The 15,498-nt window shown below is 41.9% G+C and overlaps 3 protein-coding genes across 4 annotated transcripts in view; 2 read left to right on the forward strand and 1 right to left on the reverse strand.

Annotated features, from left to right (window-relative positions):
- cmtr1 (cap methyltransferase 1) overlaps positions 1 to 12,201 on the forward strand; it is a 506,633-nt gene extending 494,432 nt beyond the window's left edge. The window contains exons 25-26 of the mRNA XM_030111089.1: positions 5,121 to 5,130; positions 12,184 to 12,201. The gene's annotated coding sequence lies outside the window, so the exon portion shown is untranslated. The remainder of the gene's footprint in view (positions 1 to 5,120; positions 5,131 to 12,183) is intronic.
- Positions 691 to 5,475, reverse strand: fdft1 (farnesyl-diphosphate farnesyltransferase 1). Its single transcript, XM_030111098.1, has 7 exons — positions 5,139 to 5,475; positions 3,691 to 3,874; positions 3,468 to 3,596; positions 3,036 to 3,227; positions 1,985 to 2,161; positions 1,046 to 1,198; positions 691 to 950 (listed from the first exon to the last, which is right to left on the reverse strand). The coding sequence occupies exons 1-7, from the start codon at positions 5,444 to 5,446 to the stop codon at positions 723 to 725; spliced, it is 1,371 nt and encodes a 456-aa protein (XP_029966958.1). The 5' UTR covers positions 5,447 to 5,475; the 3' UTR covers positions 691 to 722.
- On the forward strand, positions 5,437 to 15,436 carry LOC115402532 (uncharacterized). 2 transcript variants are annotated; one of them, XM_030111102.1, is made up of 5 exons: positions 5,459 to 5,548; positions 11,807 to 11,848; positions 11,978 to 12,115; positions 13,178 to 14,323; positions 14,863 to 15,436. In XM_030111102.1, coding segments are annotated over exons 2-5 (1,293 nt in total). In that variant the 5' UTR covers positions 5,459 to 5,548; positions 11,807 to 11,846; the 3' UTR covers positions 14,870 to 15,436. The 2 variants fall into 2 exon arrangements, with proteins under 2 accessions (XP_029966963.1, XP_029966962.1); XM_030111103.1 differs by lacking the exon at positions 11,807 to 11,848 and having other exon boundaries at positions 5,437 to 5,548.
- The last annotated feature ends 62 nt before the right edge of the window (positions 15,437 to 15,498 follow it).

The following is a 15,498-nucleotide window of genomic DNA, read 5'->3' on the forward strand; positions in this document are numbered from 1 at the left end:
TCTGTGTCTCATAAAACTAACATGATATTGCACAGTTATTTTCCTCAAAGTTTAAAAGACAAAGCATTGAAAATAAGAAAAGGGGGTTAGATAAAGGGAGGTCCAGAGTGAAAGCAGTTCACGCCGTCCGCGTCAACAAGCAGCAGCACGGATGCTGTAAAACTGCACTGATGACATGCCGGGCGGAACAGAGGAGGAAAATAAAGCTAGCTTTCATTCCACAGGAAAATTAAATGTCTTAAGAGTCAATTAAACATAAATTATGAGGTTTTGTTGTTGTGCTCCCCATATTTCCTACATGGGGCGGTGTTGTGTTTCGTGACGTTTCAGCAGTTCAGGAACGAGTGTTGTGTTTGACTTGAAAAACTCAAAGGGATCAAAAAATTTTTTAGCAAAAGATCAAGGAGGGCGGGGAAAAAAGAAGAAAAAAATCCGGGATCAATTCAACGTGTCTAGTTTTGCTGGTGAATCTAGTCACAAAATATTTTGTGTAAACAGTTTTCCAGACACAGGATGGACTATGTAATGAAAAAAACGAATCACAGAGCCGAAAGAAAAGTGTCTGCTGCAGAGCCCCAGCATCATTTACATGAGTTCATTTGTCCTGTAGCAGCTGCTACCAAATGGCAAAAAGTGGGAAGAAATGCTTCAGAAATTCAGAGTCAGTCCTCCAGACGGGCTTCATGGGGCTTTTTTTTTTTTTTTTTTTTTCTTAGAAGGGTTCACTGTCCGTGCATGTCCCCCGTACCCTGCGCCTGCGCCGCAGTGGTGCTGAGGTACTGCCAGCTGAGAGCGGCGAGCAGCATGGCGGCCGACAGGTACATGGGCGACAGGTGGTGCGTCCGTGAGGGGAGGGTCGACGGCGACACGGCGGACTTCTCTCGGATCACGGCCAGGATGTGCAGGGTCTTGTCCCGCGACGGGTCGGTGAGGGAAACCTTCTGTAAAATCTGCAGAGGCGAGGGGAAAAAAAAAAAAACAGCGGTGAGTCATTAAGGTGGTGGTGGGAACCAGAGAGAAAGACCGGGGCGGGGAACACCCCCACCTCCTGGCTGTACTGCGCGATGATGGTCTGCACGGCGCTCATGTTGGTGGCCTCCATCATGAGGGTGACGGCCTGGCCCTTTCTGATCTTCACCACTCCTTGAAACACCATGGGGTTGTTGTAGCACGAGGACAACGTGGCTATCGCCATCACCTGGTCGAAAGAGGAACAACATCAATATCAGACGCAGTGGAATCACTTGAAGTCGGGGTCAAACTAGGTTTCAATCGTGCCATTCCTGCCTAAATATAGAAATACAGGGAGGAGGACAGTATGTGACACCAGACCAGTATGATGACTGCATAATAACATTCAGACAACAAAGATTAATCCAACTGTTTCATATACAATCATCTTATAAAACCAGAACATAAAATTTGCTGAAAGAAATACATTCATTTATTTATTTATTTATTTTCAACATTTCCTCAGTCTAAAAATGCGAAAAGCGATGTAACTTTGTGCATTATCTCACTGCAGAATCTGGTAACAGGTCTGAGTCCAGCTGCCAAAATATAGACACTCGCTATTTCACACCTACGCATCGCTGGTCTCTCACCAGCGAGAAACGCTACGATCTCCTGTTCAGTTATGGGTTGCGTTCAGGCTGCTGCTCTCATCAAAACGGAGCCACCCTGTTGACTCTGGATTGTCTGTAGTATTGAATGGCCATAAAGGGGAATTTGTAGATTTTGTCCATGCAGCATTTTTATCACAGGTGCAAAGAGTGTTGTCTCAAATTATTATCTGTAAAACTGTTTGGTTTAAAAAAAAAAATTACAAGAAAATATTTAGTTTTGAACTTTGTGTTCAGAACTCAACACTTGATAAATATCAATTAATTATCATTTCATTTCCAGATTAAGATGAATCCTAGTATCACTACTTATCTAAATCAATTGTGTTATCTGAGGGGGTAAATACTGGAACAGTGCTCACCTGTGGAATGGCACAGAAATTGAAGACGCTTTGGTTGCGCAGGCGGGACAGGTAGGCGATAACATCCGGGACGTGTCGCAGGGCGTCCGTGACCAGCAGGTTGAGACAGGAGAGAGCCGAATCCAGCTTTTCGGGGTGGGCCAGATCCTCCAGACGACCCGCAAACTGACTCCAAGCCTGCAAAACAAACAACATCACATGTAGCGCAAAACCTGTTTTACAACCTATCAACACACTGCATGCAGAGCAAAGGTCTTTTATTGATTTATTGTTTCATGCTGTGTGCCGTAATCATCTTGAACACAAACAATGGCTTATATAGATTATATAGATTCTACACGGTCCTGGAAACTTCCTTCAGAGATTTTAGTCCATATTGATCGGGAGAGTATTACAATTGTGCCAGACTTCATATTCATAATGCCGATCTCCTCTTCCATCATCCTAAAAGTCTGTATCTAATTGATTTCTGGTGACTGCTGAGGACACTGGACTACAGTAAACTCAATGTCGTGTGTGAAAACAGGAAGATTTCAGTCGTAAAGGGTTGGCAAAAACTCAGGTAGACTGTGGCTATTAAGCAAGAATCAACTGATACAAAGAGGTCAAAGTGCACCAACAGAATGAACCGTTGATACAAGACAGGATGGATCCATGTTTTCTGACCCGACCATCTGAATGTCACAGCCAGAATAGACAGTGTTCGGACCAAGCAACATTTTTCCAATCTTCTATTTTGGTGAACCTATCAGTTTCCTGGTGTTTGCTGACGGGAGTCTTTTGCTGAACCCTGAGAGTGAAAATCCTGATTCATCAGCAGTTTCTCAAATGCTGAGACAAGTCTACCTGGAAAAAAAACGGGTCGTTTTGACCATGTTTACCTGCATAAAGATATTAAATTAGCTATTTGGCCAAAATGTTTCAGTGTTATCAATGACAGCATGGCGGTGGGTGACTTTTAAAAACACATCAGCAAGACTTACAGTACACTGTTATGATTTTAGTAAAACAATCGGAACGGTTAAATGTAAACTGACAAAATGGTTTATACCTCCCGAGGCCAGAAGGCACGTCCCTCTTGCGTGTCTTCTAAATAGTCTCGGATGATGTTGGTCTTCTGGAGGAACAGACCCATGGAGTTTGCCAGCTCGGTGTCCCGCCCCACCTCAGGATCCTCCAGCTGGGACGCAGAGAAGAGCTGAGAAAGCCCGACACCGACCAGACCAGCAACGTAGTGACAATACTGCAAAAAAAAAAAAAAAAAAAAAAAAAAAATGGCAGCAGCTTCAGCTTGAAAGTTATTGCACATACAGTTCTTATCGTATCAAACCACAGCCTCACTCAATACACACCTGCACAATACAGTCAGGGAACATGCCTAATCTACAGTTCCAGGTAAAAGAGATTTTCCCAATGATTGGCAAGATATGCATGATGAAAAAACTTGATTTATTAACATAAATAACAATGGGTTCGCATTTACCAGGTCCCACTCCTTCATGGAGCCCACTTTCTTCTCCAGAAATTCAGCCATCCCCACTCCCATCCTGTGGCAAATATCTGAGATGACGTCTCTGTATTCCTGAGCGAGGTTTCTGAATTCAAGTGAAATCTGGAAGTCAAAAGACACAGACAGGTCACGGTTTCTGATTAACACGGCCATAACATGAGTGACATTGTTCTTATAGCGAGCAAGGAGTACTGACCGTTGGGAAATCCTCCAGGACCTGACGGTCTTTCTCCTGGCTCTCGGTGAAGCACCACTCATCCTGGTACAGGTACGTGTGGAAGTCATTCAGCATGGGCACTTTCTTGTCCAGCGGGATAGTCATGTCGTCCTCCACCGTGTCCAGGGCGCGCAGCACCAGATAGAAAATACAAACTGCATGTCTGGATTGTAAGGACAACAGTTTGGAGATCAGAGGACTGCAGAGTCTATATATGGAGGCTTCTCTCTGACGGTGAAGACACACCCACGAAAGGTGCATTTTCACCAACAGCTGTTCTTTCTGACCTAAATAGTGTGGTTAAATAAAGCTGTGGGAGCCTCAGACTTACTGGGGTTTCCCTTTGGATTTCTGCAGTGGGTTAAGTGAACAAACACCTGTCTGGCAGGGTTTCATTAAATAACCTGAGGTTCAACTGTACTGTAAAGCCGTTAAGTTTCAAGTCAGGAGTGACTTTTTTTTAATGCGCGCTATGAAAATGTTCTGCTTTCACTGTTTTTCAAGTGACTATAAACTGCATTTAAATTGCTTCAGTACTATGGAATGTTATCCATATGAGTTCCTCATCAAAGCAGCGCCGTTTCTGTTCTGTACACAAATCATATCTAAACTAGTATTTTTGTGAGGCTACGGACTTATTTGAAATTATAAAAACTGGACAGATATATGTAAAAGCTGAATTTGTGTCCAGAAAAATAAGATTTAGTGATTTATTTATACATTTTTGGGGGGGTTATTTGTGTCTAATAACACAATAAAGGCATTTTCTACTCTTGATTGTTGGAGATGCATTATTTTAGAGACAGTACAACATGTTCAGCATCCTCTGGAAAACCATTCTGAATTTCTGTATTTGATTAAAGAAACATTTTTATTCTATAACTGATTTTTCTATCCATAGTAAGCATACTTTGAATATATCAAAATTCTAAGCATGTTAAAAGTATAATTTAAGCATCTCAATGCTGGGCCAAGTGCTCTTTGTTTTTGGAAATAAAAGCATGGTCATCCAAGTTTACATGTATTAGGAGGCGTTGTGCTAAATCATGTCTGCACATTGCTTTACAGATTAAAATGAAACACCTTCAAATGGTTAACAGTGGGCTCTTATCTAAGGCATTTAAGTAGTTAAATAAATAAATAAAGGTGACAGACACTAAGTGGAATGTGGTGTAGTCTAAGTGAAGTTTTTTGTTTATACTGTTGCACAATTGAAGGTCACTGTGCATGCACTTCCTGACTTGTGCTCTTTGTTAAACTGTGCACAGGCGCTTGTTGGTGTACTATCACGCCTAAACAGCACTAGGCCAGTATCTCTGAAATGCATTTGTATTTTTGCACAAGTTGTTTTGTCCTAATGAGCGACGATCCAGTTCTGCAAGAGGAAACATGCCTGCAGAGTGCAGACCAGACACACCCCTGCTCACCTCAGCTCCCCGTCCAGAGCCTGGATGACTGCTGCGAAGCTGCGGCTGGTCTGGTTCAGGTACAGGTAGCAGGTCCGCAGACTCTCACTCATGGACTCCTGACAGGAGACACACAAGAAGGACGTTGGCCGGTAGAACCCAGCGGGTCTCAGGACGCTGGATGGGCGGGCGGCCTCCTGCAGGCCCCGCTCCCCGAGCCTCCAGCTCTGCAGGAGGGAGCAGCGAGGCGCGGACCCGCTCCGAGCCACCGAGAGGGAGCGCTTGAACACGGACAGAGAGACCGGACACTTGCAGCAAGCTCCGGCCATGCGGAAAAACCCGTCCTGCGGCGATTAAATAACACTATCCATACCGACGCCACGCCTGGTGGGGAAGTTTGTAACGTGAAGTCCATGTAGAGGTCGAGCGAGGTGAGCAACTTTTTGGAGGTCGCTGCTGGGAGTTAAGTCGAGCGCTCCTCCGATCTGTAAGCAGTGTAATCCCTGCGCGTGTGTGAGCGGGGTCCGCGCAGAGCTTTTATAGATCTGCTGTTATGATCACGCATACTCCGCCCACCTCTCCCCCAAAACAACGCCAGCTGCAGGTTTCCTAATCTGTTTCCACCACGAAAATGATTTTTTTCACAGCCCCTCATTTTATAAATGTACTAATCTCACTCAAAGTAAAAAAATATATGAGTTACATCGAAGGAGAGAGAGAGAGAGGAAAATAAAGAAAAACAAAATGCGCAAGTGGTTGTAATGCATTTGCTACTGTTGTTAGAAGTAATCAACGCACAAAAACTGCAAAACTCGGTTGGCCTATAAGCGTGTTGAAGAAAACAGTTTGTTTTGTGCACGCAGGAGACAAACCAGCAATCTTCACTTGTTAAAAGTTCGAATCAAAGTAGGAAGTTAGTACATGAAGAACGAAGTCATGAGTTTGAGGAAGTGTAGTGACCCCTGCTGGCAGACTGCAGGAAAAAACAACAGTGCAGACAATTTTTGATCACAGCAACATAAACATGGATGCTTTTCCTTTAATATTTAAAAATTAAAGGTTAGAAATAATTGTTTTCGCATTAAATTTTAAATAATTGTTGTTGTCGTTGTTATATATTTTCAATGTCAAGTGTTCCTTTAAAGTAGAGAGGATTTGACCATGGTGTCAGCCACAAACATTTCACTCTCTACCAGAGGGCCGAATTGCATCTGATAATTTGACAATGTATAAGACTTCCAGGTACTCCTTCAACAACTAACCGAACTGTTGTGGAGTAAGTGTGTTGAATCAAAAATATTTTGATTTTAAGTTGCCTTCATTGCTAAAGAGAGAGGAAAAAATAATCATATTTGAACTCAGTAGCATTAATTGACCTTGCTCACGTCTGGAACTGATCTTACTAAATGTTGTCTATGTTTACTCTTAAGGGTTTATCTGCTTTATCCAACTAAGGGTTGCACTGGATGGACTAAGCACTGTACACACTAAAGTATGTTCCAAAGTTTGTTTCGATTATCCTAATCAGGGATGATGTCCAACATTTTTTTTTCACGTAGCAATGAGATCAAATAAAGAGCTCATTAATCACACTACAAATCTTGCAAAAATCACCACAGCAACCGATATTTCAGCTTTGTAAAATGAAATAAATGCGCAAAATTGATTGATTGCACAACAGAAACCTGATGGATAGATTGCCCCCTGCGCAAATAAGGGATCCGTTATTTGCGCAGCAGTCAGTGGACCGCGCAAATCGTCCCAAAGCATGTTACAGATAGATGCAGATACAACTCTGTGTAATAATTTGTAAGTGTACCAAGCATATTTAATGTTTGTGTATAAATTACAGAAGGGAATATGCAGCACTGGTCCTTTAATGATGCCCTCAGTCAAAACAGAGGCCTCACTGGTCAGTGGTCACAGCATGCAGCAGCCCGTGCAGCCTCTGTGTCTGCAGGTCACATTGGTGTTAAAACAGGAGGATTAGCCCTCAAACATGCGCACATCCCTCCAAGCTCATTATGTAACGCAAATCCCAAGTCAATGGTCATCTCTGCTAGTCTGAATGCGAGCCAGCACGGAGTACAGATCTAATTTGTCCAAGTCCAATTAGCGGACTCCGTGTTTCCAAGGTGCAAAGCTGTGCAGCAAATGAGCCACTTCCTACTGTATTTCACACTGTACACAGGAAGCGCGTGCAGATATTAACAGGCCCGTGTGGGTTGTTTCTCTGCGGCGATGCAGGAGAACATTATGTGCGACATGCTCAAAGGCACAGATGCAGCCGCGCATCCCGTCTGTTTGCGACCACACTCCCAATATTCACGTTAATTCACTTATTCCCACTGTCGAAGACCGGCTGTACTTACATAATCCAACTTCGGCATGACGGCTCTGCAGCCCCCCATCTTAAATTTAAAGAGGTTCAGAATCTCCTCCGGGTGACCCAGTGACTTCAGGATGTCCATGCTGCTTCAGCCGTCCGGTTGCTTTTTTTCATAAACTGATGTCGAGACTGACAAGATGCTCCCATCCGCACTGTGCGTCCCTGAGATGCAGCCACCGCGAGCGACACCATGAACACTCGTCAGATCGACTGACGCCCCTGATTGGCCGACTCGTCATGGGCTTAGTGCGCAGCGTCCAATCAGGGACCAGAACGTCTGGTGTGATGCCCCGCCCCGGTGCCTGATTGGTCCGATTGTCATCCGAATGGGAAACCATGCCTGTTCATTGAAATAAATTATAATTCCTGTTTACCTGTTCACTCCCATCATCAGACTGTGTCCACGCTTTCATGAACTGTCACCTGACGCTGTTTTCACGTAATAATCTGGAAATATTCCACAAGAATATTTAAATCATAATGATTACATATGTATTTTAGATTCACTGATTAGAAATTACTATGTTCTGTTATTTCAAAAGCTCAACATGTTTGTGTTACATGAAGAAAACGTTAAAATGACATTACAATGCGATTGTATCATCTTATTTTTAAATGCACCCCCCTGACAGTCATTGGAGCAAACCAGAAGAATTCATGTACACAAAGACAATGAAGTGGCATACTCATAAAATGCATTAATTGCAAAGTATCATGTTGTTAACTACTGATAAAATAGTAATAAAGGAAGCTCGTGGTGCTAAGCTATGGAATACAGAATTATGTTCCATGTCAGAGTACATGTGACTGTGTGTTGAATTTGACTGCAGCAGGTGTCAGACGTGGCTGAAGCTTGCTGAAGGTGAGCTAAGCTGTTCTGCTTTTCTGCCAAGTAGCCATTTAACAAATCAGCAGAGGGCAGCCAAGATTCCCAATCCACGCGTGCACTTAAAAACTGTCACAAAAGATCCAAATACCCCATTATTTGACACATACAGTGTCATTTAATTCTAACAAAAAATTGATTTCATTTATATCTGTTTTCCGAAATCATCTCATTTTACAACACAGACAGACGTAAGTCACACCTTCAACCAATAATCAAACTAGTAGAAGCACTGTTTGGTACAACTACAAATGCAAGTGCATCATGACAAAAACCACACCCACAGCCACGAGAAGGGGAAAGGAATAAAAGCCCCAGACTAGTGAAACAAGCCATTAAGCCCAAACCAAGTACCAGAGCCCACAAGTCCCACATGCCACAGTCCCACCCTGACCCAGATGGGGAGTCAGCTGCACACCTGGGATTAACTCCCATCAAGATGATGAAAGGTCATCTTTAAACGTGATATTTGAAATGCTCACTTTTTAGTGACTTTGGTGAATGAGTCGAGGCAATGAAAATCACCAAACCCCGAACATAATAAATTTGTTCATAGTTCAGTCAGTGAGATGATGCCCATGCAAAAAAAACGAAGAAGTGAAAAACAAATCAAAAAAAGTGAAAATAAACTATGGAGGGAGATATTCACAATGGGTGTTAATGATACAGCAAGATACTCAGAACCTGAAACTGAAACAACTGAATGACAGGCAATTTTAATGCCATTTTTCAATCATACTACTTAAAGTTCCATAAATACTTTATTATTATGGGTACGTGTTATCATATCATCCATCTTGTCAGATGAGAAACTTGGCATAAAGACATTTTAGTGCCTCAAGTTCAACTTTGATGTGACACGTACTGCCTGTATAACCGAGCACACCCACACAGGTGTTCAATCAAACCTGACTCATTAGGCCTCTGCTCAATTTCCATTTGGGTGGGGATGCTAAGATTAATGCAGCGTTGTAAAACTTTATAGACCAATAAGAATGGAGAAATGATGCAGCTTTATTAAACGGAAGACGCTATTATCAGGAACAATCAATCAAGATGAGTCCAGATCCGCCCACAGTCACGAGGAACAATGCAATGCTTCCATGTGTGCCGAAGAATATTTAAACAGACTCTAGATGTGTTGCACCTGTTGGAAGAGGGAAGAGAGATAACACTGAAAATAGGATTTGCAATGCAGAGATTCGTTTAATGGAACAAGAGGTTCCTTGACAGAGTTTCACAAGTTCAAATACTCAAATTGTTGTCAAATGTTCAAAATACAAAAACAATGTCATTATGCTTTCACTTTCAACTTACATCCTGTAAGTGCATAGATTCAGTGTGGGTGGGCATCAGGATAAACACACTATTTTCCCCTAATTCCAGTTATGATACATTAGCTGCTGGTTCAGTTGGTCTTTTTAAATTCAAAACCCCAGATTTCTGCCAAACCCAAAAGATGAGAGGAGTCCCCTATCATTCCACAACCCCCTCAAACACCAGGGCAACACTTATTATTGTAACAAACTATCATTAAAGCAGTTTTAAAACACTTCGAGCAAAATTCATTCCAAGTTGGGCCATTTAAACATTTCAGCCAGGGCACCTAGGAACTCTCCCACTCCTCATCATCATGGATGAATCCCAATTGTTGAATTGAATGTCTGCTGATGGTACATTTAAAGCTTTTCTATATTCCTTCAAAGCAGTACTAGACCTGACAAACATTTAGCACAAGTTCCTCCATTAAGGTCTTTTAAAATTCACCTGGATCATCTGTGCTTTGGGATTTGTTGTTTTTCAATCGCTTGATAACATCTTGTATCTCACTTTCTCAAATTGGAGCGACCAGCTCATCTGCCTCAGACACACAAGGTTTTGCTGAAACAAAAAGGAGTCATCAGTAGAAAAGCTGGAGGAGCCTGCAATACAGTTTCTTTATTACATGCAAGTTTTCCACAACATCTCAGGGTGTTTGGTGAACTGGAGCCGCTTCAGCTTGTATGCTTTCATTCACCAGATATTTACAGCAAGAGATGCTCATGATCAACTCATGATCATGATGCCCACCCTTGCTTCTTCCACTGCATAAGTTAGAAGTTTACTTATCTTACAGAGACTTTTAAATTGTTTTTTTCCTTGGTTTTGTAAATATATGTCTAAATAATGTGAACACTTAAACTAGTAGCTTTGTGGCTGAAATGCAGAGTCACCTGTTTTTAAGACAAGAAAAATATACTCCTTAAAATCTAAAGGAGCTTTGCGACCCTCCTATGAATCATTGGCGACCCCATGGGGCTGACACACACACACACACACACACACACACACACACACACACACACACACACACATTTGGTTGATGGTCGATGACTCCTGTCCTATAAACAAGGCAGCAGAGAGAGCTGCAGGCTGGCGGCTCCACTCTGCACCAATCCTATCAGTGAGATCCATAATGACTGGAAAGAAGCTTTTCTCTCTCTGTCTGTCTGTAGGTCTCTCTCTCTCTCACTCTCTTTCTCTCTCTCTCTCTCTCTCTCGCTCTCTCTCTCCCTCTCGCTCTCTCGCTAGCTTGAGGTCTACCTGAGGTTTGACTGGTTAGGACACATAGCGCAGGTTTGATGTTATCACTGAGTTCCTGATTGGACTGCAAACCAACCTGCTTCTGAATGCGAGCCCTCAACGTTTAATGTGCGTTTCTTCATGGCAGTTCACCCACTTTACAGTGTTTCCCAAAACACATCCACAGGCAATTCAAACAGTATTTTTGCAGCCTGAAAATTAAATGTGGAAACCCTACAAAGAAAAGAATAAAAGAATGAAAAATGCTATACTGACATAAATCTTTAATCTATGGTAGAAATACGTGAAGACAAATAACTCCATTTAGATCATTTTGATCATTTTGATTTTTCTTACATTGTGTTGCATAGATGTATGCATATATCTTTAAAAAAAATGTCTGTGAACTTGGACAGAGGAGTCAATCAGTTTGACTTATCCCAACTTTGAACTGCAGCCAATGTTTAACATTTCTCTCAATAAATCACCCTGACATCTAAACCACAGGCATCTGCTTCAATCAGTCCTCAATCATATTGTCTTTAACCGTCTATTGCATACTGATTTTTACTGTTTAATTAAAGAATGTTTCACCAGTACTCTCAGAGGGCGATGGGCTTTGATCTGATCCCTCCATGTGTTGCTAAACAAGGTGTAACTGAGGACAGCAGGGCTATGGCATCTTTGGCACAGTTCACAGTGTGCAGGTGAAGAATTGTGTATATGGCCGTGAGCATTATGATAGGAGGAGCCCAGTGCTGTCAGACCAAACGCAGAGAAACAGATAAACAACTAACATCAGTTTGTAAGACTCATCGGGAGTCACTCGATTCTGGTTTTGTGAACGAGCAGGAGGAACTACCAGGGGTGAGGAGCCTGATCAGATGTCCCCATGTGAGTAAAATGAGTTTAAGAAGGTTGTTAAAAAACAACAAACACTGATTTGATGGATAATATTATTGAAACCACAGCTGAAGATGATACGCAGCTCTAATATAAGTTGATCTGGCTGTTTTAATTCAGGTTAAGGTGGAATCGTCGACCTCTGGCTGGATTAGAGCCTCTGCTAAGCAAAAGGAAACGCTTGATCAGTCTGAACACCGTATGGGACGGATACCAGACTCACACAAGTGACAGAGCAACACAACATGTAGCCCCAAAGTAAGTACCGACTGAGGAAGATTCATTCTACACTCTCATCGGCCATACAGTCCAGCATGTCACATTGCAGTGTCTGCATGTCCTCGACATGATCTTGGAACATATGTCCCACTAATTTCAGTTAAGGAGCCACATTGATGGACCAGACCAACAAAATGACAGCATAATAATCTATAGATCATTTGTAAATACCTACACTTGCCAATATTTTTCCTTGTTTTGGTGTAAAGAAACACAAAAACATGGATTTGTAATTAAATAGATTTTTACAAAATCATATAAAGTTAAAATTTGCAAAAGAAAAGCAATAAATGTATGCATTGTGCATTTTTAACAATGTCTGTTGATGCAAGAAAGACACTGAAAAGTCAGAATTCCATGTATTATGTTGAAATAAATTAATTTCTCCTTTTTAAGTTTGGAGTTAAAAAAAAACAAAAAAACATTCATACAGTGGACCCTGGGCCATATGTTTGGCACCCATGATCTGGGAGGTTTTATGTAAGAATAGAGTTTGTTACATTAGCCGGTAGGAGTGTATGTAGTGAAGTGGCAATGACTGAACATTCATTTAATTTTCTCTTTATACTGTGAATTCTGACACAAAGGGCCGGGTTGTTTATGCTTTGAAAAGTCAGTTGATTCAACCAGTCAACATGTAACATGTTCAAATAAGGACAGTAAAACCCTGCAGGGTGACGGTGTGATTGTGATTCCTTCCACTCGATGGAACCTGTTCTGACTGACAGACATTTTCCAGAGGCTGTCAACACTGATCAACATTAACGAGGAATTTCCCGGGAAGAAGAGGACAGAGGGGTTCAGGAAAGGGACTCATGTTTTGCTCATTGTCAGTTGCATAAACTTTGGTTGAGTTACAGTTGTGTTTTTTGGAGCAGATTCAAGCTGCCAGCATTTGTGATTCATAGATAATGATGCACTCCCTCATTTATAGAGTTTACAAGGCGAAAGGGGGAAAACCAGAGGCATGAAACTACACACAATGATTATATTCCATGTATTAAATGTTGTTGAAACTAGATTTTTTTTGTTGCGCCCTAGGAGCATCTGTGAATCCGAAGCCCTTGAGACCGGTGATCGGATTGACTCGACAAGCCTCTCCGAGCAAACCGCCTCTTGGGCTGACACACACAACTCCGTGAAAAGAGTTCTAGATCACCTCAAGTCAAAACAAGACACTGGTGAATTTTTCCTCAGCGACACAGTGAACCAGAAATTTGGGGAGTTTCACCGCAACATCAGCGACGAATGCGGTGCAGAGGATAAGCAGCATTCGTGGGCCGTTCTTGAGAAAAAGGAGGCGATCATCATGTACGGACCTTATTATCCAAACTACAACAAGGGGGAGCACAGCGAGGACACCATCATACGACAAACTCAGGAGCTCCTGGAGACCGAAGGCGACCCAGAAGACTGGAAGGTGTACATTTTCACCATGAACAGCCCTTGCTTGGCGAGAAACACAGATCCATGCATGCTAAAGCTGGTCCATAAGGCTCAGGAGTGGTGGCGCTTGTACGGAGTGAAGACTCATATTGGCTTTGTAAGATGCTGGGGCTTCAAAGGAAACAAAGAAAATGTCTTCAAAGACATCAGCTACCAACAAGTAGAATGCATAAATCAGAGTGAAGACTTTAAGAGTTACGTTCAAACAGCTGAAAAGGCCTTAACTGATGCTGATCCTCTGTGTGAAGCTGTGTTTTGTGTTGCTAAGCGTCTGCTGAAATCTGAACCAGTCAAAGAGTTCCCATTAACGACTACGGTGCAGAAGCAGGACCGGAAGAGCTACTGCAAAAGCATGCACACGAAATTTGAAAGCAAACCCGAAGATGAGAGAAAAGTCCTGACGCAGGAAGTGAGAAGAGTGACGGAAGCTGCAGAGGTTCTGCTGTCAGATCAAACTGGGAGTCTGGAGGAATACCTAGAAAGAGGAAGCAGGTTTATACTGGGTCACAGCTTCGCCTCCCAGGTGTGCGGCACCCTCCAGGATGAAATGAGGCTGGCTTTCCAGCAGTGCTGGACGGAGATGGTGCAGGACATGTACGCGGAGTTCATCAGGGAGAAGCTGACCGAGGACTTTAATCACTGCACCATCCAGCTGTTTATCCAAGACATCCTGAAGATCACAGCAGAGTGTTTACAGATCGGAAAAGTCGAGCTTTCAGAGGAAGATCCAAATGCTTTCAGGTGAAAAAAATACTTCTTGATTAATACAGAAAATACACTGTGTTGTTTACATTATATCAAAATGCTTTGTCTTTATTAGTCAATGCCTACAATATATCACAAATGGGGTAGTACACAATTATACTGGAGTGGAGTTTTTACATAAAAGCCCATATATTTTTCCTTTCTTGAAATTGCATGTGATGTTATTTCACATTCGCTCTGTTTGCCTCCATATTTGTAACAAGCAAATGAAAGCAACTTGTATCACCGAACCACCGTACAAATTCCCTGAAAGTCGCTGCTAATAGACAATAATTTGGTTTGTGGCTGACTTTATAATAATAAATACTTGTAGGACTTTTTTTTTTTCAAAGGCTTATAAAGTTTCAGAAAGAAAAGGTGTAGTAGTGGTTGTGTGACTGTGTCACAGCACACACACATCCACATCACATTCATCATGTGCAACATTCTTGCTGCATAGGTAGTTTATCATGTGTTGGACAATGTGGGAAATGTCAATACTGACATGTTTCTTTTTTTGTTTTTTTGTTTTTTAGATTTTAAACAATCAAAACGATAAAGGCACACCACCTCTGGATGGATCCAGAAACAAGAAGCCACTAAAGAACTGCTTTTATTGCACTGAGAAGATCAGGTTGAATGGCTACTTGACATGAGAATGATGATCGATGGCCTATGAGTTCACCATAGTGAATATATTGGCTGTTTTTAATGAAAAAAAAAGACATTTCCCACAGTAGATGTAATTTTCTGTCACGGCAGAAAAAAGGCACAGATCCAGTTAATAACAGCAACGGCAAGCGGCTATAAAATGCTAGATTGTGTAACATGGATCCAGCTGTTGCTGAGGATCTAATAATGATCAAAAGTTGTTGTTTTTTTTTACCGATCCTTTTTCTGTGGTGAAATTTAATTTAAAGCTCTATGTAGTTTATACTGATAATTTTCAATTGGATATAGATGTAGATTAAAACTGTTTCCTGTCACAACTGGAGTACTTCATTTTCTATACTACTACATTTGAAGAACTGAATAGGAAATCCCACAGCAGTTTCTCTGGTTTCACTCAAGATGAAACATTTTTTTAGCTTTTAAATGTGCTTCAGCACCGTTCAGACCAAAAAATTAATTCGATTTAACATTCTTGAATCACAATGCCAAGTGTCCAATTC

This window comes from Salarias fasciatus, chromosome 15 (genome assembly GCF_902148845.1).
Source record: "Salarias fasciatus chromosome 15, fSalaFa1.1, whole genome shotgun sequence".
NCBI lineage: Eukaryota > Metazoa > Chordata > Actinopteri > Blenniiformes > Blenniidae > Salarias > Salarias fasciatus.